General features: G+C 41.5%; 1 protein-coding gene across 1 annotated transcript in view; it reads right to left on the bottom strand.

Annotated features, from left to right (window-relative positions):
* Positions 1-25,442, bottom strand: part of LOC126262895 (RNA polymerase II subunit A C-terminal domain phosphatase) — an 86,029-nt gene that overhangs the window by 60,146 nt on the left and 441 nt on the right. The window contains exon 2 of the mRNA XM_049959790.1: positions 2,815-2,971. Coding sequence (XP_049815747.1) covers positions 2,815-2,971 — 157 coding nt within the window. The remainder of the gene's footprint in view (positions 1-2,814; positions 2,972-25,442) is intronic.

Consider the following 25,442-nt stretch of genomic DNA (forward strand, 5'->3'; position numbering starts at 1 on the left):
TGTGAATGAGGTACTCGCAGTGACAGAATTCCCTTGTCCAATACACTTAATGTCTCACAAAGACTTCCACAGACAAACCTAGTCCGCAAACAGATTTCCTGTGCCGTAACTCCCATCCCCCCAAACCATCCCACTATCCCCAAGAACTAGGTGCAGAGGAGCACCCCCTCATCTCTCAATATCACCCCACACTGGAGCAACTGAACCATGGCCTTCGCCATGGCTTCAACTATGGCTATCATCATGCCCAGAAATGAGGGACATCTTACCCACAAATCTTTCCACCCCTCAAAGTGGTATTCTGCCACCCATCCAACCTACACAACATCCTGGTCCATTTTCTATGCCACTCGCACTCCCAACGCCTTTCCACAAGGGTCATATCCATGTGGAAGACCCAAATGCAAGACTTGCCCCATTCATCCAATCAGCACATCTTACTCTAGTTGTGCCACCAGTTTATCCTACCCCGGCACAGGCATGGCCCCCTGTGAAAGCAATCATTTCATATACCAGCTCTGCTGTAATTTCTGCATTACACTGTATATGAACATAACCACCAACCAGCCAAACTGTAGCCAAGAACAGAAATGACCACCCAGTGGTGGAAAACACTCTTGAGTACAAAACACTTTAGTTTAATGGGTGCTTCACAAGCTGTGGGAACTGGATCCTTCCCCATAAAATTCTGCTTTAAAAATAGTATTGTTTCTAACTGGAAACAAACTGATGCTTTCCACAGACCCTGGATGCTGCATGAAAGACATGATGAGCATTATGATGGGCTAACTCCAGCTACACATTATAAAAATGTAATTGCAAATATCTGCAGTGTGATACAGCATTATTAGCATCTGACAGAGTTTGAAAGTGTCCTCATTGTGTGTGTCTGGCGAACTAGTAGGGTCGTGCCATATCCAGATTTGTGGGGCATTCGGATGAGATAGTGGTCTGATGTTAGACTACATAGGCACATGAGGGTAGGCACACACGTTGTCAAGGTTTTGGTTGATCACGTCAGACCTCCACAAGAGAGGATAGCTCTGTCGGTGCTACGAGTATCCTAACCTGTTCACATCTGCGCCTGCCACCTGAGAACAACTAATGGACTCCCTGCAACATTCTGTGTCACCCCCTACTATTGGTCGGATACTAGCAGCAACCTGACTAGCGAATTACTACCCCATGCACCACAACACACATCCGGAGTGGTACCATTATTGAGAAGTACAGACTGGTAATGAATAACATTGACTGTATTCAGCAACGATTCACGAATGTTCACTAGCCTCCATCATTGATGACTATGGTGGCTACCCAGGGAAAAGTCCCAATTGTCCCATGTTTTAGAGATGAATAGCAGTGTTGCTTCTGGCTACACATTCAGGGGGCCATTGGGTATGACTTCAGGTAATGGCTGGTAGTGATTAGGTGAGCTTTGATGACACAATGATATGTCATGGACACCCACCCTGTGTCATTTATTTACGGTGATGCCGTTTTCAACAGGACAGTGGTCGTCCACAAGATATGCCTCTGTACGAACTGTCGGTGCGAAGCTGACATACTATCATGACCAGTAAGATCCCCAGATCTGTCACCAATAGAGAATGTTTGGGACCAGCTTGGACATCAATTCTGTCTCACTGCCAGTATATCATGGAGCAGTTACAACAGTTGTGGGCTAGCTTGGTTTTATGACACTGTTCACAACTGAATAGAGGCATGCTTCTAGGATGGATGGGGTGCAACATCATACTGATAAGTGGCCTCATACTGCCAGGCTAATTTTCTGAATTTGACTTGATTTTGCATTCACTGAAATAACAGCACAAATCCTCTCCACGTGTGTAGTTTCATTTTATTTTCTTATCCCCTTCTGGGTAATTCACCTTTCTTTTTTTTCCTTTTTTTCAGGCGATGGGGTGTTGTTCTATGGTAATAAACTCTTAAAGATTCGCTGTAACAATCACAGAGTGTCTACGTCACAGAAACCAAATAACTGACAGGAATCATCTGCAAAACATAATTCACCCCACACTATTCTCCCCCCTCCCACCCCAAACACACATGAAAACACACCCACACTGTCTCATGTTATATCACAAATAACCAGCATCGTTGTATCATACTTTCATTTTTTTTTTTCAATTTCTGCAACTATACCAAAGTGAAGTTGTGTTAAGTACTGCTATTTAGACAAAGTAATTTTTCTGACACTCCTTGCACTAAGCAGAATCATTGGATAGTATGTAAACGTCGTAGCACTATTACACTGAGATAGGTTCCATCTTTGGAAACATCCTAAGACAATTCAAAGAGTATTTTTCTTCAACTTATGACTTCTACTTTGCTCAGGCATGCATGATAAGGAACTGCTTACTTATAGACAAAGACAGTCCAATGTTCTAAAATGCTTATTAAAGTGTGCCATAGAATTTTTTCCTGGGTATCAAACAGCCACTGCATACTTTGCAGTGATTTTTGTGTTATACTTGTTTAAGCTTATAAGCAATGCAAGAGTCAAGAGAAGGAGTCCAGTCCTAAACTACATTTCTCAAGAACCAAATGTGAATTATGGTTTCAAGAAAATTGCTTTCACCCTCTTTTCCTTTGAACAGCAACATTATTAAAATTTAAGAAAAGTTTCTATCCAGATGGCATTTAATTTTTAAACAAGATTAAATGTTTCCCTTCAATACATATAATTATGAGAAAGCAACAAAAAGTGCCTAAAAATACAGCTGGGATTTATGATACACACACATTCAATAGTTGGAGACAAGTGTGGAGAGGATAGGTAGGCTGACTCACCTCTCTGCTGACTTTGAGGTCAGGAATGCTGTGTATAACAGGCACAGATGCATTACTTTCAACCTGGTCATCTTCCTTCAAGTCTACTCCACATTCTGCACACATGGAATTCATAACAGTTGGATGTGTGCAGCCATCTAATTCCAGTATCTCCTTCCTGCAAACAGAAAATAAAATGGTGTTTCAAATTAAAAGAGTATAATACAACTAGCTGAAATGTTTGTGATAGGAGAGGGCAAAAATAACATCATGTGATGAGCAGAGAAGCCCCCCTACCACTTTTAACAATGTCCTATACTTTAAAATTTATAAGAATAAAACTGTCAGGATAAATCTGAAACAGAATTGACTTTCAATAAACATATTCAATATTCTGTGACAACCTTACTGCTGCTGTTTCATATTTACTACATTAATCAACTTGCAACCCTACTCACCTGCAGAATAGATCAGTTTACACACTTCGCCAAATTTTACAAATGAAATAAGACTAAAGTTGTCATTTGAACATCTCTCAGACATTTTCAACCAAGGAAAAACAAACTGATAAATTAAGCATCTCTTCCAGCCTTCTTTTCCCTACTTTGAGCCAGATCTCCCTTCTCTATTTCGTCCCTTTGCTTGTACACTACACATTTTTTTTTTCTGATGACATTCACAACTGAACTGCTCAATATTATTTGTGAACATTCTAGTGACCTCGTCCTTTTTTGGTTGTGAACCACTGCCTTCACTATGCACTTTGTATTTCTGGTTAACAAATGCGTGCCTTGAGTCATTCCTCCTTGAACAGCTGGCCCATTCTCTTCTTACAGCTGGCAAACAATACTCACCAGTGTACACCATGCTCTCCATGCTCAGTGCCAGTGCCAAAATCACAACACTCGTATGGGAAAGGTGTATCATTGCACTGCTGCTAATGGCACTTTTATAATTTACAGCTTTTACCAAATACATAATCAGTCTTTAACCCAGACTATACTGTCAGTATTTGTCAGCCACCTAGCTGAAACCTGTTTTATTCACTGTTCTGCTGTATTCCTTGCCTTCACTCTTGTGCACATGCTTTGAAGGAGAACTCAACTTTATAAGCCAAACTAAAATTCTCAGATTCTTCTGTACATATTTTTCCACCATTTAGTGTCTCTATTATAGGTTTAATGGTCTGTATTTACTTAATGAACAGTATCTGATATATGATTTTCCAATACAATATTAAAGCTGTATTCTCCTCGAGAGCTATGAATAGTGAATTAAAATACACACACTTATGAATGATAGTGTAACTAATTTAAATGCCGTACTACACAGAAAACTTTTCCAGGGGCAGATGTGGACTCTGACCACAATTTGTTGGTTAGGAACTGTGGCGTAAAACTGAAGAACTTACCAAAAAGGTATGAAATTGATTAGATGAGACCTGGATAAGTTAACAGAACAAGAGATTGTTGAGAGTATAAGAGGAAGCATTAGTCAAGGACTGAATAGAACAGGGAAAAGGAACACAGTAGAAGAAGAATGGGTAGCTGTGAAATGTAAAATAGTGAATGTAGCAGAGGATCAAATATGTAAAAAGAAAAGGCTTAGTGTACATCCTCGCATATCACAGGAGACACTGAATTTAACTGATGAAAGGAGAAACCACAAAAATGCAGGAAATGAAGCAGGCAATAGCAAATACAAACGTCTAAAAAATGAGACCGACAGGAAATGCAAATTGGCTAAGGTGGAATGGCTAGAGGACAAATGCAAGGATTTAGAAGTGTTTTTCATGATGGGAATAACAGACTCTGCCTACAGGAAAATTAACGAGGCCTTTTGAGAAAAGTAAAGCAGCTGTATGAATATCAAGAGTGCAAAAGGAAAACCTGTCTTAAGCAAAGAAGGAAAATCTGAAAACTGGAAGGAGGGTTTAGACAAGAGAGATGAACTTCAATACTATCAAGTACCACGGGAGATATGAGACTGAAAGAATAATCTGAAAGAGCACTGAAAGACCTAAGTTGAAACAAGGCCTGTCAGAGCTACTGATTGCATTGGGAGAGCCAGCCATGACAAATTTATTCTACTTGAAGTGTAAGCTATAAGAGGCAGGTGAAATACCCTCAGACTTCAAGAAAAATGTATTACTCCTATTCCAAAGAAAGCAGGTGCTGACCGGTGTGAATATTATCAAAATAACAGTTTAATAAGTCATAGTTGTAAAATAGTAACACGAATTCTTTACAAAGAATGAAATTATAAAGGTAGTAGGGGTAAAATACAGGGAGTGATAGGCTATTTACAGCTTATATAGAAACCGGACGGCAGTTATAAGAGTCGAGGGGCATGAAATGAAAGCAGTGTTTGAGAAGGGAGGGAGACAGGGCTGTAGCCTATCCCACATGTTATTCTATCTTTACATTGAGCAAGCAGTAAAGGAAACGAAAGAAAAATTGGGAGTAGGAATTAAAGTTCATGGAGAAGAAATAAAAATTATAAGGTTTGTCGATGACGTTGCAAAACTTCCTGGCAGATTAAAACTGTGTGCCGGACCGACGTTCGAACTCAGGACCTTTGCCTTTCGTGGGCAGGTGCTCTACCATCTGAGCTACCAAGCACAACTCATGCCTCATCCTCACAACTTTACTACAACCAGTACCTCATCTCCTACCTTCCAAACTTACAGAAACTCTGCTGTGAAATTTGCAGTACTAGCACTCCTGGAAGAAAGGATATTGTGGAGACACAGCTTTGCCACAGCCTGGAGGATGTTTCCAGAATGAAATTTTCAATCTGCAGCAGAGTGTGCACTGACATTAAACTTCCTGGCACATTAAAACTGTTTGCCAGACTGAGACTCAAACTCGGGACCTTTGCCTTTCGCATGCAAGTGATCTACCATCTGGGCTACCCAAGCATCTACCAGGAAGTTTCATATCTGCGCCCACTCCGCTGCAGAGTGAAAATTTCATTCTGATGACATTGTACTTCTGTCAGAGACTCCAAGGGCTTGGAAGAGCAGTTGAATGGAATAGATAATGTCTTGAAAGGAGATTACAAGATGAACATGAACAAAACTGAAATTGGGGAATGGAATGTATTCAAATTAAACCAGGTGATGCTAGGAGAATTAGACTAGAAAATGAAACACTTAAAGCAGTAGATGAGTTTTGCTACTTGGGCAGTAAAATGAATGTTAATGGCTGAAGTAGAGAGGATATAAAATGCAGACTAGCAATGGTATAAAAAGTGTTTTTGAAGAAGAGAAATTTGTTAACACTGAATATCGATGTCAGCATGAGGAAGTCTTTTCTGAAGGTATTTGTCTGGAGTGTACCCATATATACAGCGCGATTTTTTCCACCATGTACAAATCTAGGGATTGTTTGATGAGAGGATACAGAACAAAACAGGTTTCCATACTACAGACCATTTATTCAATCACTGATTGTTTCAGAGACTGTTGTCTAATACATGCTGTACCATGTAGCCACAGTTACAGTATGTGTTGAAAGTGGTTTCCATGAGCCTCGATGCACGCATGTACATGGCGTAGCATGATCTGCGTCACGTTCTCATCGGCTGCGCTGCCATCTGAACAGTGTCAAAGGCAGCATGAATATGCAGCTTCAGTGTCTCCACATCTGGAATGAGCTCTGCATACACAATACTTTTGAGATGGCCTCATAACCAGAAATCGCACACGTTGACAACCAATGAATGAGCAGGTCATGCAAATAGACCCCCTCTACCGATCCATCAACCAGGAAAGATGCCTGGTGAAGAAACCAGCGACAAAAATGCTCCCGATGTGGAAAATCTGTTCCTAATAAGCTCTGCACACACTAAGTGATAAGAGTAGTAAAAATTGGTGGAGAATGTTCCACACAGTCATCTGGCTTAACCTGTACTGGCAGGCCAACTGCCTGGTACAACACGGCGGTCACCTTCCACAGTGTTAATCACATTTTCCTCCAGGTCTAGTGTCCGAACATTTCAGGTCTATCCTTCATGATTTCCTGCTTCCTGGAACAACCCTGTCTCAGACAAATGGTGAAACACTGTTGCAAACATTAAATGATGTGGTGGTTGTGGGAGGGGATAGGTCTCCTGATACAACCTTGCTGCCCACTGCCTGTTTCCATTTGCCTTTCCATAAGTCAACACCACGTCAGCAAGCTCTCAGTTTGAATACGGAACCACTGTGTACAACACAGTATCACATCCACTACAGGGTGAGTCAGCAAGAGAAATGAATCAGATGCAACATTACCACTTACAATTGCAAGAGAGGGTGGTAGGGCATGACATACAAGGAACAGTACCACCCTCTAGGAGGAAACCATGCATTCTGTAACTGTGGTAGCATGGTACAACACATATTAGACCGCAGTCTCTGTAACAAAGTATGAATACATGGTCTGTAGCATGGAAACCGAGCATTTCCGGACATAGATTCATTAGACCTTTTTTGCTCTGTATCCTCTCATTGATCAATCCCTAGAGATGGTACATGGTAGGAAAAAAAAAAAAAAAAAAATCACCCTGCAAAAGTGAAACACGGACAATATACAGTTTACACAAGAAGAGAGTAGAGGCTTTTGAAATGTGATGCTACAGAAGAATGCTGAAGATAAGGTGGATAGATCATGTAACTCGTGAGAAGGTACTGAATAGAAATGGAGAGACAAGAAATTTGGCACAAGTTGACTAAAAGAAGGGATTTTGACTAAAAGAAGGGATTGGTTGATACGACATATTCTGAGACATCAAAGGATCACCAATTGGTAATGGAGGGAGGTGTGGGAAGTAAAAATCAAAGAGGGAGACCAAGAGATGAACACAGTAAGCAGGTTCAGAAGGACATAAGTTGCAGTAGTTACTCGGAGACGAAGAGGCTTGCACAGGATAGAGTAACATGGAGAGCAGCATCAAACCAGTCTTTACACTGTGGCACACATACATGCTTGAATATGGTCGGTCAGATAATACAATGTTATCACATGAAACCCACCAATATCTCTTAACTGACCAGGCAAAATATACAAGACACATTCAGTTGTAAATAATGTCCTGGAAAGATCTCAAAGCATGTCTGAAAGTTCCTGAAGGCGAACTGCAGCCAAAGTCATTAATAAGCACACTGAACAAAAACATTTGTCACACCCAGAAAACATCCCACTAGTGCCACGTAACTCCACCTGTAGCTTTAATAATGGGCTCAATTCAGCAAGATGAGAGTCCAGAAGTTTCTTCAGTTATGCAACATCCAGATGAAGCTTCTCACTTTTGATCAGGTTCCACAGGGCTGCCAAACTACAGGTGTACTGATTGCAACACTTCACCCCCTACTCCAAACAATCTCAGACGTTTTCTATGGCATGAAATTAAGCAGTTTAGTAGAGCAGTCAAGATGGAATAGGATGCTCAGGAATTCATCAAACTGGGAGCATATGCGTGCAGCACAATGGTCATGGCTGTTGACACTGTGGAAGATGGCTGTTTACACTGTGGAAGATGGGGGTGTGAATAGCATATCACATTGATTTTGAGGAAAGGGCTACACACGGATGTTGAGAATGTTGAAATGATCACCCTGATTCATGTTCACAATAAACTGAATGAAGGCCCACACTTCAGTCTATGAAGAATGTACCCAAAGCATTACAGAACTACCTCCAGCCCAAACAACACACTCCACACACTGTGAATTAGTCATGATGCGTCACTGATGCATTCAGTACCTCGTATAACTTGAACGGAGGCATAACTGTGGCTCTACTGATGACATTTCACATCTCCAGACAACTACTGTCCAGTGTCTGTGTTTCTTGGTCCATTGAAGACTTGCAGCTTTATGTGCTGTTGTGAGCAATGGTCTCTGCGAGGCATTTGACTCCAAATCTCCATTGTATGCAGTTTCCTTCACAACCTCTATTGTTGATAAGGCATGACAATCATTCCGGCCCGTCAGTCTAGATTTCCTACAACCACTGTTCTTATGCCATGTTACACAGCTGCGAATGGTACACCATTCCTCGCAACATCTTCCTTCATGGTGTGGTTATGGTGACATCCATATATGACATAATCTTTCTGACATTCTGTCACATCTCCACATCGCAACCAACAGGTACATACACACCACTTCATGACTTACCTCAATCAATAGTGGATTGGTTGGGAGGTTGTTTGTTGCAGTTAAAGGGACCAGAGAGGTCATCAGTTCCATCATCTTACATGTATGAAACCAGGAATGATTTTCAGAAGAGTGTTACAAAAAGCAAATCCTGGGAAGCCCGACTGTAAGCAATATACAATGAGACAGACATTAAGGCAAGGAGTAGTAGGAAGGGAGTGAGAGGGGGTAAGGCAGGCGAGTCACTCTGCCAAGAATGCAGTTGGAGGTCCCGTAAGCATTATATGCGGTGGGAGACGCACCCTGTGCATCTCACCAGCATCACCTCCCCGTTCATTACCCCAACAAAATGAGCAGCACAGACAAGACAATAAAACTTTAAAAAGGACGAACATAAGAGAATAAAAAGGTGGAAAAGATAGGGGCCAGGTCAGACCGCTGAGCAAGGGCCACTGTGGGTAAGCAAGCGAGGGGTGCCCCTTCAACCCTCTAAGCACTCAATGAGGCCAAAGTGCTCCATCTCAAAGAGATAATTAGAAACCATTTTTGCAAGTGAAACATAAAACAAGGTCAGCCACTTTGGCGTCATCCTCCAGCACTACAGGTAGCGTGTCAGGAAGGTTAAGATATTGTGCCAAATTTAGGCAGTCTAGTAGGATGTGAACCATCCTCAGGCAGGCACCACATCAGCAATAAGGTGGACCCTTACAGTGGAGAATATGACCGTGTGTCAGCCAAGTGCGGCTAATGCATAGCCGACAAAGGATTTCCTGCAACAAGCACAAAGAGAAGACTGCCACGAGATCGTGGTCTCCTTTATTGCCCTCAGGTTGTTTGGGGAGTCCACGGCAGACAATTCTGAGTTCCAGAACTCCAACAACTGATGCACGGAGCTGACCGAAGGTCCAGTTCTGGGACCCCAATTTCCGACATTGGCATCCTGGTAGCCAACTTTGCCAAGTGGTTGGCATGTTCATTCCCTCAGATCTCAACATGTCCAGTGGTCCAAAGACAACTGACTGTCCAACTTGATGGAGGCCAGAAAGAAGATCCTGGATAATTGTGACTAATGGGTGACAAGGGTAGTACTGGTCTAAAGCCCGAAGGCTGCTCAGTGTGTTGCTGCAGAGTGAAGCATCTTGCTTGTGCAAGACGAGCATGGTTAAGGGCTTGTTTGATGGCCATCAAAGTAGCACTGAAGACACTGCATCCATTTGGTAGGGAGCACAGTTCAATACACTTTGCATGTGTGTATGCAAAACTGGTTTGTCCATTGACAATTAAGCCATCAGTGTACACCACTTCCAAACCTGGAAATGCATCAAGGACAGCCAGCAACAGGCAGCAAAACAACAAAGGGCCAAATATATCTTTCATTCCATAAGATAAATTGAAACACATCTGAGGTTGGGGTACACCCCATGAAAGCACAAGCAACTGCTCCCTGACAAGAAGCGAGAGTGGGGAAGTTTGAGTTCAGAGCAGAGACACTGTAATCAAACTGCAATTGTGACCCCAGTTCTTGGTCTCTGTTGTGGGAGATGACCCCCCACCCCCCCAAATTAGGAAAAATGGACATGGTAGTTTGGATGCTTATGGAAGCTGCTAATGTGTACAGCATAATTGAATAGCTGTTGTTGGCACCTGATCCATAGTGGAGGGACCTCAGCCTCCACGAGTAGGCTGCACACAGAGCTAGTTCGAAATGGTCCTGTTGCAAATCGGACGCCACAGTGGTGTATTGAGTCCAGTGACTGCACTGCTGGCGTGATGCTGAACCGTATGACTGGACAGGATCAGGGCTTTGTAAAGCTGCAGGAGGATAGAGTAGTCCTCACCCCAGCTGGTATTACTGAAGCATCGAAGTGTATTACGGTGTAGCCAGCACTGTTGTTTAACTTGGCGAAAATGGGGAATTCACATCAGATGGGTGGGCATCGAAGAGCAATCCCAAAAAGCAAGAAGTCTCACCGAGATCGAGTAATTGGTCATCAAGGTATAGTTCCGGTTGTGGATGAACATTACGACGGTGACAGAAGTGCATGACGCAAATCTTGGTGGCTGAAAACTGAAAGCTGTGAGTGATGGTACATGACTGCACCTTTCCAATGGCACCCTGCAGTCAATGTTCAGCAATACATGTAATTAGTACAAAAACGTACCTTAAACAATGGAAACTTCAGGTAGGACCATCAACAATGTAGGAAAAGTTAAGATTCTACTTACCATAAAGATAACGCACTAAGTTGCAGACAGGCACAATCATAAGACACTTACACACATAAGCTTTCGGCCACAACCTTCGTCAGAAAGAGAAACATAAACCATTCACTAATTCAGATTTCCATTCTTACAACACAAAAACATGCAATGACAACAACACTTTAGCATAAAAACAAATGTTCGGGGTACTAGTTTGTACAACAAAATCCCAGAACAGATAAAGAAATAAAATAAAATTAATCATTTCAGGAATCAGTATTCAAATTTTTAGTGGTCAGCTACCAATATAGTGTAAATGAATACCTGCAATAAACTTGTAGCAAATAACTCTTACATGTACTACAAGCCAATAGTATTTTTAACCAAGTGCTTTCTTTAATGTAAATTAATATTGTGAACAGATGTGTTAGAAATCAAATTTTATTCATAAGTAAATGTCAACTGTATACCTTTATCTTACAGTTTTGCGATTCATCAGATTTTTATACACAATTTGGGGTGCGATATTGTGTAGTCTACTGTACACACTTGTACGAGGGGGGGACCCAAAAGAAACCGGATTGTTGTCATAAAAAATTTATTGCTGAACCTTTTTACAAAATTACTTCAGTCACCTTCAAAATACTCTCGGTTACATGCGATGCATGTGTCAAGTCTCTTTTCCCACTATTGGAAGCATGTTTCGAACTCTTCAAGTTTGATATTGTCCAGTGGCCTTTGCGAAGCTGTTTTTACCGCCTCCACATCATCGTAACGCTCCCCTTTTAGCATTTTTTTCATTTGTGGAAATAGGAAAAAGTTACAGAGGGCTAGGTCTGGCGAAAAAGGAGCGTGGGGAACGACAGACCACCTCTGAGATGCCAAATAGTGGGTCACTCGTAAGGCCGTGTGTGCTAGAGCGTTGTCGTGATGCAGAAACCAGTAACCTGATCGCCAAAGTTCCGGGCGTTTCCTCCTTACATCCTCTCGCAGACACCTTAAAACATCCAAGTGCTGGTTAACAGTCTGGCCAGGGGGTATAAATTCCCGATGCACAATTCCACAAACATCAAAAAAGACAATGATCATCATCTTTTTTTTTTTTTTTTTTTTTTGTCTAGGGGAGTTGGGAGTCCTCCACTGGCTTGACGCTTGCTTGGTTTCTGGGTCATACCCGTAACACAAACTCTCATCCCCTGTAATGACTTTGTTCAAGAAGTTTGGATCACGTGCAATCTCTGTTTTCAAGTCCTGACACACATTCATGCGGATAGTTTTATGCTCCTGTGTGAGAAGGCGCGGAACAAATTTAGCAGCAACACGTCTCATGTGCAAATCCTCACTCAAAATCCACTGGCACGAGCTCCAACTGATTCCTGTCTCTGCTGAAATTTGGTCGATCGTTTGGCGACGATCCTCGTTGATCTTTTGGCGGACCTTTTCAACGTTCTCCTCATTTCTTGATGTTGAAGGGCGTCCAGAACGAGCTTGGTCTTCAACACACATCTCACCATGTTCAAAGCGCCCAAACCACTCGAAAAACTGTGTACGGCTCATAGCGTCGTCCTGGAAAGCTTCCTGAAGCATTTGGTGTGTATCCGTTGCAGTTTTTTAAAGCAGGAAACAAAATTTCACACACACTCTTTGTTCTTTTAAAGTTGCCATAACGACTTCGCAGAGGTAACCCGCCAACAGTCAGAGAAACACAATACCACACTTGCACGGTCAGTTCTACACTGACGCCGTCTGCACAGCTGTTTCATGAAGGTCTCTACTAACACCATCTAGCATGAGAACCCTGCACTACGTCTACGAGTGGCAGCGCCCTAGGAGTCCGGTTTCTTTTGGGTCCCCCCTTGTATACCTATGGTATGTATTTACTGATGAAATCCATTCAATGTATATTGTCTCTGCATGTGTGCCTCTGAATGAATAAACTACAACAACACTACTACTTCTGCTACTACTAAGTTACAATATCAGTTGTTAAAAGTGTTCAATTTGTCTATGAATCACCACAGCAGTCAGTTTGAATGTGGTATTCCTGAATACGTATCCACAATAACACGCAATTCATTGCAAAATATTCAGGCTCAGCTGTGGGTCACAATTTATCAGTCCCAACATAATATTATCATCAAATTATGAAATGTATCTGCTAATAATGTACAAAATAACTGGTGAAAAGTAATACGACCTCATTTTAAAGTACTGGTATCAGGGCTGAGAAAAACCCAAGCATTTTCTTCTTTTGAAAAAAATACTCCATGGGTTAGACTGAGTTTTTATGGATTTTATTTAGTTTTCTGTTTTTTTTTTTTTTCTTTCATATTGACGAATAGTTCAATCTTAGTGCTTACGATTAATTTATTCAAAACACTAACCCATTCTTACAACTACTTTACCTGCAGAAAAAAAATGATAAATTAAACTGGCAAAAATTGGTAAATTACATTTTCTTATGTTGGCAGCCAGAATCTATCACATTCCCTTGTTTATACATACGGCTGTAAAAAACCACCTTTGTCAATAATTCTTCTAAATATTTAGAAATTGTAATGGTGCACAATGAAGAAGTCCCTGCTAACATTAGCATAATCTAGGATATGTTATAATTTATAAAGAAGTCATTCATCTTCTCCAAAAATTGTTAGAGGTCTGTAGAGGCCTGGATCTTCTTCAAGAAGACATCACAAATATTGCACAAGCTGTTCAATTGTGAATCAGTCTTTTAGAAAGTCCTGGTATAGAACCCTTAAACAATAAAATAAAGCCACCCACACACAAAAGGAACAAGTTTTGGAACCCTTTTACTGTCTTACTAATATTGTAAATCCAAGATTCAGTGGAAGAAGATTAAATGCCGAACACGAAGAAAGTCCAAAAAACTGGCTCACAGAGATGCATCCAGAGTGGACTGCAAGTGTTATGTCTTTTAGGAATGCGGATTCTCATAATTTTCCTGCTACTGTGTCTTCTGATGCAATTGTAACACAGTTTCATCCACACCAATGGTGGAAGATAATGAGCTGAAATCAGCAAAAAAGGAAATTTTCCAACAGGGTACATTACTTTTGTGAAAATCCTCATTTATTTCCCTGTTACCATTGCAATCACTGGAGCAACTCCTCCAGTTCGGTCAAAATTAAGGGATAATGCAGGAGAGAAAAGAGCTGAGAAATCAGTGAAGATCTATAAATTTCTGCTGCTTCCAAAAAGGGCTAAATTGTACTTTACCGACATTAGGATTTTACATCAAGTTTGAGGATCTTTTTTCCCCTGGAAGTGTAAATGTTATTGAAGTGTGTTTCTTATACTGTGAGAAAAGTTAAAACACAACATTAATAAAACAGTTGCCTTCAATAAACATAGTGACTCTTTTCAGTTTCTGTAAAGTAACTATGTACCACTTTGTAAATTAATTAAATTTTCATAATTAAATACTGTTGGGTTTTTTAAAAAAAATTTTAACCTCATGTGGAGGGTGTTTTATTTATTTATTTTTTTTCCTCTTCAGGTGAAATTACAATCATGACTGGTATTCACCACCTTGAGCTACACACGATGTGTTCCCTGGAAAATCACAACATTATGCACCTAAAAGTTACACACTTTTACTTGGCCCCTCTATGATTGCTGCTAGCAGCTGACTTCTTGCCTTTCAGGAATGTTTATGCTTGTTGACAACCTTACCTATATAGCTGTTCGACACAGAATACGTAGCTGTAAATACAGCATTGACCCATGTGCATTGATGTGCAGAGTAATTATTATTACGTTAAAAAATGAGCAAATTGCCATAAACTGTCATAACACTTGTGTGGTGCATTAATCCATTACAGTTCATTTCTTCTATATACCGTAAGCCGGTTGCTCTGGGAAAAGGAGGTGGGGCTTGTCTCAGTCAATGTGCTACAAGCCAATCACAAGCTTCTATTTCCCGCATCTTCCACTCAGTGGCCAAGTACAAGTATGTGACCCATTTTCAGGGAAGGGACAAATAAATCAACTGAGCCTACCGATACTGGAAGCGGACGTCAAACTGTTACATAATGGTGTTGTGGTGTGTGAGACAATAAAAGTGCACAGACAGGGAAAGTATAGAACACTGACAATATTTTGTTTTGTGTTTATGTTATTTTCTTTAAACATATGTTGTGTTAACAGACTGATCAGTGATATAGTCCGAGGTGTAAATTACCCTGAAAGGTGACAATTTGGTTCCAAGTTGGTGAAGCCAACTAGCACTCTTGATTATTTATGAAATATTTGTTACATTTCCTTTGCCACCCATAACAAAGAGTATAATGGCTAACTAGTAGTCACAACAACTATAACAATAAAATCAACATAAAATATTTACAATTTATGCCATGGTGCTTGCAAAAGCCAGAATTACTGGCACATCACATCTTACACTTCATTTTCCCACTGCACTGCACTGATCTTCCCCATCTGCCTCCTTAGCTGCATGACATCCCAGCATGGAAGTAAAAGAAACTGGGTAATTCAGGAGGATTTGGATAATGCATCAGACAAAAAACAGTTAATATCACAGCATAATGGTATTTTATGTATAGTTTCTTCACAATGACCTAAATGAGGGCACCCTAGATCTGGATCGGCTGAAGTCAGTAAAGTCAGTTGACTTTGGGCCATGAGTGTCTTATGATCTAATAATATTGATCATGTGTGTACAGTAGTCATTACAAAGTAATTGACATGTAGTGATTAAATAGTAAGCACATGTATCATGACAGCACTGCATGAAGAAGCTGCACTTTGCACCCTCTGAATACTCACTCTCCCCTCAAATGTCAATGTGTTGGGCTTTGGTGGGCAGAGCTTGCTTCCTTGCTCCCAGCACCCCAATGAAAACTAAGACAAGACATTGTGAACAAATAGTAATCTTTACACATCCAAATGGGTTCGAGTCTGATACTACCTCCCTCAAAATCTTGGTAGTCGTGACAGACTGATCTGTAATGCAGCCTGGCATCTAAATTAGTTGGAAGATGACAATCTGGTTGGGAACTGGTATAGCAAATAAATATGAACATGAAATAAAGGTTGTAGTAACAGACTGATCCACAGAGTAGACCAAGGCCTATGATCACTCTATATTTAGTGTGTTTACATTTTGTGGTGTGCAGTTGCATCTGCGGTGGTTGGTTCTTCAGTTAAGTTCTGACAAAGTTTTTTGTGCACTGTTATACAGTTATTAAACTTAGTAGTTTGCAATGATGTCTTATGCGGTTTCTGGAGAAATAACAGTTTCATAAACTTCTGGAAACATTTGCTCACTGTGTTTTTTTGAGTTGTCTGTGCATTGAAGTCATTTAGTAAATTTCGTGTGGTAGTTTTCAGCTGACGTTTCTTATTGTTTCTAGTGAAATATTTCAATAAAATTTCCATTCACTGTTTTAACTTCATTGAGTGTTCCAGTGGCCGCTTGAATTTTTGGTTTTAGCTAAGAAATTGTGTGAAGTTTTGATGGTATTGGTATTAATTGTGGTTAGTAGTATTAATAAAAGTTGTTGCTTTCTTTGTAGAGAGTGAATTTCGAGACAACTATTGTTAGTTCTATAAATAGTTCTACTGGTGTAACTGAACTTTGGTAACGCAGATGTTCTGTTTTTTCAGTAACAGTAAAATTTTACCATGAGTGAGAAGAGTGGGCTTTGTCGTAGGTTTGTGAGTAGTGGGTTATGGTGTGGGATTTGTTCAAAGAATTTTCACTGGGGGGAATGCAGTGGGGGAAGCCAGTGGGCTTTCTAGTGAGATCTTCTCCTGGGAATGCAGAATCTGCAGCAGAAATAAGTCTACAGAGGAGCAGGAGCGTAAGATCTGTGCCCTTCAGGTGTAGTTACAATACGCAAAGGAGGAACTAGATAGGTTGAGGAGGGTGAAGGATGCTATGGAATGGGAACTGGCAGTTGGCAAGAAGGCAGCTAGGAGGAGGAGCTATTCAGACAGTTGCACCTTGCATATATCCAATAGATTTGACCAACTGTCACAGTTTAGTGGAGATTAGCCTCTTGTAGCTGTAGGTGCAGAAAACATTGTAGCAGTCCTCAGCAGTTAGGAAGTCTAAGTCAGTTGCAAAGTCTAACAGAATGGAGGAGGTTCTGCAGTTACACCTTGCTAAGGATGTAACCGCTGTCACTATTTAGTTGTGGCTCCCTTACTCTAATCTCTATGGCTTCTTTGACGACACAGTCCCAGTATTTGGAAGTCTGTGTCAGGACTTTGGTTTGGTCATAATCCATGCTGTGGAGTTCCAACGGACAATGCTCAGCGATTTTCGACTTACTGGGCTGTTGCAGTCTAGTGTGCCGTTGATGTTCTCAGCATCGGTCCTCAATGGTACGAATGGTCTGACCTATGTATACACTCCCGCATTGGCAAGGTATCTGATAAACCCCTGATTTACCTAGACCAAGGTTGTCCTTGATACTACTGAGAAGGCTCTTGCTTTTGCTTGGAGGACGGAAGATGGTTTTCACTTGGTGTTTACATAAAATGCGTCCAATTTTTCCGGATAAGGCCCCACAAAACAGAATAGCAGCCAAGGCCGCCTCCTCCTGAGGTTCACCCTCAGTTTCCGCCGGTGCTGCAGGTGTGGGATGTAGAGCCTTCCGAATTTGCCCTTCCTTGTAACCGTTCCTCCGAAACACAGTCTTCAGATGGTCCAATTCTTGTTGGGGACTGTCCCTGTCGGAGATGGTGTGAGCTCTGTGTACAAGAGTTTTGAGCACGCCATTCTTTTGTGCCGGGTGGTGGCAGCTATCCACATGTAGGTATGAATCAGTGTGCAACCTCTTCCCATACACGCTGTGGCCCAAAGTGCCGCCAGCTCGTCTTCTAATCACAACATCTAGGAAAGGGAGCATCCCATCCGTTTCGATCTCGATGGTGAACCTAATATTCTCGTGTCTGGAGTTGAGATGTATCAGTAAGTCTGCCAGTTTCTCTCTTCCATGTGGCCAGATAACAAAGGTATCATCCACATATCTACAGAAACAGACGGGTTTTAGATGTGCTGATTCAAGAGCTTCCTCCTCGAAATGTTCCATGTACATATTTGCAACAACGGGTGAGAGTGGACTCCCCATGGCTACTCCTTCTGTCTGCTCGTAGTATTCACCGTCAAATAAGAAGTAAGTTGATGTCAGAAATTGTCTGAAAAGGTTGGTGGTCTCTCTGACAAATTTCTGGCTGATGAGTTCCAAGGATTCTTGTAACGGAACTTTAGTGAATAGAGATACCACGTCGAAGCTCAACAGTATGTCAGATTCCTTAAGCGTAAGGTTGTTGATGCCCCAAGAAATCCACGGAGTTACAGATATGGTGTGTACATCTCCCAACGTAAGGGCTAAGCAGTTGTTTGAGGTGCTTGGTGAGAAGGTACGTTGGGGCACCAATATTGCTGACAATGGGATGTAACGGAATCAATTCCTTGTGCACCTTCGGCAGTCCGTAAAGTCTAGGAGAAACAGCAGCCCTCGGGCGTAGCTTCTTGGTAATCTCGTCAGGGAAGCCGGAATCCTTGAGAAGTGCCAGAGTCTTCCTGTCGACCCTCTTGGTAGGATCGGTGTCAATCTTGCGGTATGTGCTGTCACCAAGTAGGCCCCGCGGGGAAGAATAATGAGAGCGGTGCCCGCAGACCCTCCTGAACGAGAACACCTAGGACGCCGCGCCCAGACGGCGGGAGAACGGATGCTGTACCTGGACCGCGCGCAGGGTGCGGACTGCACTGACTCATAGGAAGCGCCTGAGGGAGGAGGGGGAGTGTCCTAGATATACCTGGTGCCGGCCCACTGCCGTTCAGTACATCAGCGCACCTGATGATGGCAATGTGGTCGATTGCTGAAATATTGTGTCCTATGCACACTCATATCAGGCTGTACACCCGAGATTTACTTCGTCACTTTTATTCATTCTTCATAACTACGCGGGCACTCTGATACTACAAGGGTTAATGGCCTTTCAGACCATGATGCACAAAATTTAACACTACGAGGGTTTTGTACTCAAACAAATGTCAAATATAATTACAAACTATATAGAAAAGCTAATCCATTGGCAAGAGCGAGTTTTTTAAACCCTGTTTAGGAACAAGAGTGGCAGGATGTATATAGTGCCCACAACATAGATGACAAATACAATGATTTCCTTAACACATTTCTCATGGTCTTTGAGAGTTGCTTTCCATTAGAATGTTCTAAATGGGGTAATAGCAGTAAAAGCCAGCCTGGGTGGCTGACTAGTGGGATAAGGACATCATGTAGTAGAAAGCAAGAATTATATCAAAACGTTAGAAGTAGTATCCAAGTTTCTCGGGTGTCCAGCCAGATCCGTTCGTCGAAGTTCCACGATATTTTGGCGGATAACCGTTCCGCCATCATCAGGTGGTGCTGATGGAATGATCTGTCTGCGATGTGTCCGTGGTATTTATGTCCGTGGGGTCCCGCCCGAGTCGTACCCCGGCGCAGGCAGCCAGCGGGGCGCCGCGTGATGGGAGGGGTGGGGGAAGCTGCAGCCACGCCCGGTGGTAGGCGCAGTCCATCTCCGTCCGCCGTGGCGGAAGGATCTCACGTCCGCTCATGCCGTTGCTCTTTGATGGTGTTTAATAACGGTTTCCAGGCCTTGCTAAGTTGAAACCCAGTGTACCTGTTGATGAGGTTATCTGTTACTCGAATTTCTATGGCCTCCTTGTAGATACTGTCCCAGTAGGCACTTGTGGCAGTCAGGATTTTTGTCTCTTCGAATTTCGCTGTGTGTCCGGTTTCAATGCAGTGTTCTGCTAGGGCCGAATGACTGGGTTGGCGTAAGCGGGTGTGACGTTCGTGTTCTTTGCATCGGTCCTTGACTGTGCGAACTGTTTGGCCGATATAGGATTTGCCACAGCCGCACGGGATTTTGTATACGCCCGCTTTCTTCAGCCCTACGTCATCCTTTGTTGTTCCTAGTAGGTCACGAATCTTTGCTGGTGGCCGGAAGGCTGTGTCAATCTTGTGTCACCTTAACAGTCTCCCTATTTTTGACAACACATTGCCAGCAAACGGCAGAAAGGCCAGAGCTTGCTTTTCTTCTTCGGGTTGTTCTTCATCTCGGTTCTTGCTGCACTTCTGTTGTCGGAAGGCCCTTTGGATTTGGTGGTTGCCATACCCATTCTTGCGGAACACGGTCTCCAGGTGTTTGAGCTCAGTTGTCAAGTCTGTTCATCAGAGATCGAGTGTGCTCTATGGACCAAGGTGTTGAGCATTCGATTAAGCTGCGCCGGATGGTGGCAGCTGGACACATGTAGGTACAGGTCAGTGTGTGTGGGCTTTCGGTACACACTGCGACCCAGTGAGCCATCAGACCTACGTTCCACTAGGACATCAAGAAAGGGTAGTTTTCCATCTTTCCCCGCGGACATAAATACCACGGACACAGCGCAGACAGATCATTCCATCAGTACCACCTGATGATGGCGGAACGGTTATCCGCTCAAATATCGTGGAACTTCGACGAACGGATCCGGCTGGACACCCGAGAATCTTGGATACAGCACATTCGCCGGGAAAGCCTGAGATCTCATATCACGTTAGAAGTAGTTACAATCACGCTACAGTAGCCCACTGCAAACAGTATTGTAAGATGCTTAAAAATGTTATTAGGAAGGCAAAGAGTATTTGGTACACAAATAGAATAGCTAAGTCACAGGATAAAATTAAAACTACATGATCAGTTGTGAAGGAAGTGTCTGGTCAGCAGCACAAGATCGACAATATAAAGTCAGTTCGTAGTAAAAACATTTCTGTTAGTGGTAAGTATTTAACAATCATTTTCTGAGCATTGCTGGTAAATTAAATAAAAACTTAGTTTCTACAGGGAAACTTACAACTCTCTTGGAAAATGCGTTTCCGAGACTGATGTCTGAAATACTCCTCTGCGATACTGACAATGGGGAGACTGAGTCAATAATTAACTGAAGACTAAGGACTATCATGGATACGGTGGAGAGCCTAGCACAATATTACATTACTGTGCTGCACATGTTAGCCCTGTACTTACCCATATTTGTAATTTTTCCTTTAATAATCGTCATTTTGCTGAACGATTAAAGTACTCAGTAGTACAGCAGCTTTATAAAAAGGGAGAAATCGATAATGTAGACAATTTTAACCTGTTTCTATGCCATCAGTGTTTGCTAAAGTTGTTGAAAAGGCAGTGTATGTAAGGATAATTGATCATTTTATATCACATAATTTGCTATCACAGGTGCTGTTCGGCTTCAGTAGTCATTTAACAACTGTAAAGGCTATATTGTCTTCTCTCTGTGAGGCACTGGATGGAGTAAACAAAAGATTTTGAACGCTAGGCATATTTTTTTATTTAACTAAGGAGTTTGATTGTGCTTGTCACAGAATATTGCTCCAGAAGTTGGACCATTACGGAATACAGGGAATAGCTCACAATTGGTTCACCTCTTACTTTAACAACAGACAGTAAAATGTCATTATTCACAGTGTTGAGAATGGCTGTGACATGGGGTCTGAGGGGGGGGGGGGGGGGGCGGTATGGTCAAATGGCAGGAGTCCCAGGAATCAGTGAAAATTAATATACTTTGCCTATTTTCATTACTTATGTCATATGGTATTATACGAGGGTATTTCGGAAAGTAAAGATACACCGTACGCCGAAGGAACAGAAGAGTTTTGGCGAGCAAGTTGGCAACTCTGGTGTTAACCTTGAACCGTTAGCTTTCTCCTCGCAGTCGTTCGGCAGTTGAACATTGCTTCTGGTTGGAGTAGGTCGCTTTTAAAATGGCTGCGCCGATTAAGAATCCCACCAACTGCGAAGTGCGCTCAGTCATATGTTTTCTTCATGCAAAAGGTCAGTGACCAGCAGATATTCACAAAGAAATTGTTTCTGTTTACGGGAACATTATGAATCGACAAAATGTAACGAAATTGTGTCGTCATTTCTCTGAAGGTAGGACCAATGTTCATGACGAACAAAGAACAGGTCGGCCATCTGTGATCTTTGATGCCCTTCTTTGGAGAACGGAGGAAGCAATTCATGCGAATAGATGTCTCACATTGAAAGGATTGCATCAGATCATACCAGACGTGTCAATGACAACTCTTTATGATGATGTGACTGTCAAGTTAGAGTACAGGAAATTGTGTGCGCGCTGGGTTCCAAAACTGTTAACGGAACACAAAAAGAAAAGGATGGGCTTTGCACTCGGCTTCCTCACACGCTATGCTGAAGCAGGTGATGAGTTCCTTGATCACATTGTGACACGTGATGAGACGTGGGTTTATCACCATACACCTGAATCCAAGCAACAATCAATGCAATGGTGCCATTTGAATTCACCAAAAGCCAAGAAATGGAAAACGTCAATTTCAGTGAAGAAAACCATGGCTTCTGTTTTTTGCGACAGACAAGGCAATCTTCTGTTGGAATTTATGCCTCCTGGAACGACAATTAATGCTGCTGCATATTGCCAGACTTTGAAACGTCTTCGAAGGCCAATTCAAAACAAACGCAGGGGGATGCTGACAAGTGAAGTCCGCTTGCTTCATGACAACGCTCGGCCTCACACAGCGTTCGTAACCAAAGCACTATTCTGACAATTCAAATGGGACGTATTGGACCGTTCGCCATACAGCCCGGACCTTGCGCCCACCAACTTCCATGTCTTCCGTTACCTGAAGTCACATCTTGGTGGAAAATCATTCCACGATGATGAAGAGATCAAAGATAAAGTTGAAATGTGGTTCCGACAACAGGCGGCAACCTTCTATGACTGTGGGGTACAAAAGCTCGTGCACCAACTTAACAAATGTTTGGATAACAGGGGTGATTATGTTGAAAAATAACAAATAATCCAGTTAATAAGATGTAACTGTCTTTTTCTAAATAAATGTTCTATTTAAGGGCTGCGAGCCATTGTATCTTTACTTTTCGAAATGCCCTCGTATTTTGGGATAACTCTTCCCATTCTCAGCAGTCTGTGCGATAAATGGTGTCAGTTCACGAGCCTCATGTCAACTCCTGTTCACTAGCCTGGGTATTCTCACATTGGCCTCTCAATATATATATATTCTTTTCTGTCATTTCTAGTTAACAGTATCAGCTTATTCCCAAGAGTTAGCAGCTTTCACTCAGTTAATACTAGGCAGAAATCCAATCTGCATTTTGACTGCAGCACTTCCTTAAATCTTGTGCAGAAAGGTGTGCAGTATATTGTTGCATCCATTTTCAATAAGTTACCACAAGAATTCAAAAATCTTAGCAGTAATCAACACGCTTTCAAATCGAAATTGAAGAGTTTCCTCATGGGTCACTCCTCCTATTCCGTCAAGGAGTTCCTTGAAAAATTTAGCTGATGCCTACGTTATATTGTTTATTGCGTTTACTTAAACTTATGGCTTGACTTTTTTTGGGTCCATAAACATTTTATTTTATTTGTTATTACTTTTATGTTGTAATTTCATGTACTGACATGGTCAATGACCTTGGAGATTTGTTCTCAATTTGGTCCTACGGAACTAGAGATGTAAATAAATAGATACCAGTCTTATACAGGATGTCCAGGCAGAAATAGTCAATATTCAGGAGTCTAGAGCTACACATAAAAGGAATGATCATTCGAAGCAAAATAGTACAGTAGAAGAGATGAGTTTCACAGCAGCAAAGACGAACAAGTGCTCATAGCTCTTAATGTATGCACTTTAGAGCCCACATTTACTGGATATTTTTTCTTGTTTTGGTCCATACTACCACCTCTCAAAATATGGAAAGCAAAGATCCTGAAGTAAAAGAGATTTAGTTCACAACCTGAAAGATGAACTGCTCATAACTCTTAAGCTGTGCATTTTAGAGCAAATGGTCACTAGACTTTTTTGCTTCTAATGGTTGTTCATGTCATATCCCTGAATATCGACAACACCTCCTGGGACATCCTGTATATACATAAAACTGCAAGGTAATTCTTAACGAAGGGTATACACTAGATGCAAAATACTTTCATTGCTGTACTTTGCTCCCCCTATTAACAATCTGCTTTTAAGTTTAACGTTCCCTGTTTACTGTCTTTATGAAGTACTAGGACAACACAATGGAACTTGGTCAAGCAATATCTTACCTGTCATTTCTGTCGTACCTGTAAAACTAATTACTTGGTTTATGGTGTTAACATGATGGACATATATATATTTGGACATGTGCGTGTGTCCATCATTTTAATACCATGCAAAAAAATGATTGCCTATACTTCAGTAGTGGACTACACCTCAGTATCCTAGAAATAAGCACATATTTAATAATGCTGATGCCAGTATTCTCGAAGCCAGAAAATACTGACGAGAGCAAAGACTAAGCCTACTTGAGAATCAGTGATAATGATATAGATGACACTGACGTGTCTTTAGTTTTAATTTGAGTATGAATGAATCCTTCAACTTTATTTAAAGGTCTTACTGAAGAATTCATTCAATCTTAAATAAAAATGTAGGAACGGTTTGCATACTATGGTTTACTACATGAAGATATGATATCTCTACTCGAACTATGAGACCATGGTTCAGGGCCAAAATTGTCAAAGCTATATTCACACTCATCTGTGCAATAAAAATGGAACAGTTAGTAAAAACAAAATCCAGAAACCAAGTTGTTGCTGAATCAGACAAATCTATCCAAGCCTGCAGCGCCTGCAGTCCACAACAAACGAAGAGAATGTTCATGTGGGAGGTAATTCCTTGAAGAATGATGTATAGCCCATGACAAGAAAACAGAGCAGAATGTATACTAATAATTGTCTCGCCATTTAGTAATACACAAATATTGGAATAATGAGAAGGCATATTTATAGGTCAATGACAGCCACTGTGATAGTTTACCAAACAATTTCTTTAATTATTCTCGATGTCAAGAATTTATTTCAAATGTACCTTAAAAAGGAATTCACGCTAAGGCCTACAATACAATGTACGAGTTACCACTGTTATGAAATGCTGTTCACAACTATTCCACTAATAGTTAGATGCAAATTAATTATTAGTGATTAATGTCTTCATGTTTTTTGTCAGCATGACTATAGGCATTTAAGTATACTTCTAAATTTTTTTAGAGTCAACTGGTGGAGAAACGCTCGGTATCGGGGAATAATTTTACTCGTTGTGTCAATAAATATTTCGGTCACTAGTCAAATTAATTTCCGAATGCAACCAGTTAAAATTGTAAACTTTAGCGTACGCTGATCACGTCAGTCATGCCAGTTCTGATTAACATCAACATTAACGCC

The sequence above is a fragment of the Schistocerca nitens genome, chromosome 6 (genome assembly GCF_023898315.1).
Source record: "Schistocerca nitens isolate TAMUIC-IGC-003100 chromosome 6, iqSchNite1.1, whole genome shotgun sequence".
Lineage (NCBI taxonomy): Eukaryota > Metazoa > Arthropoda > Insecta > Orthoptera > Acrididae > Schistocerca > Schistocerca nitens.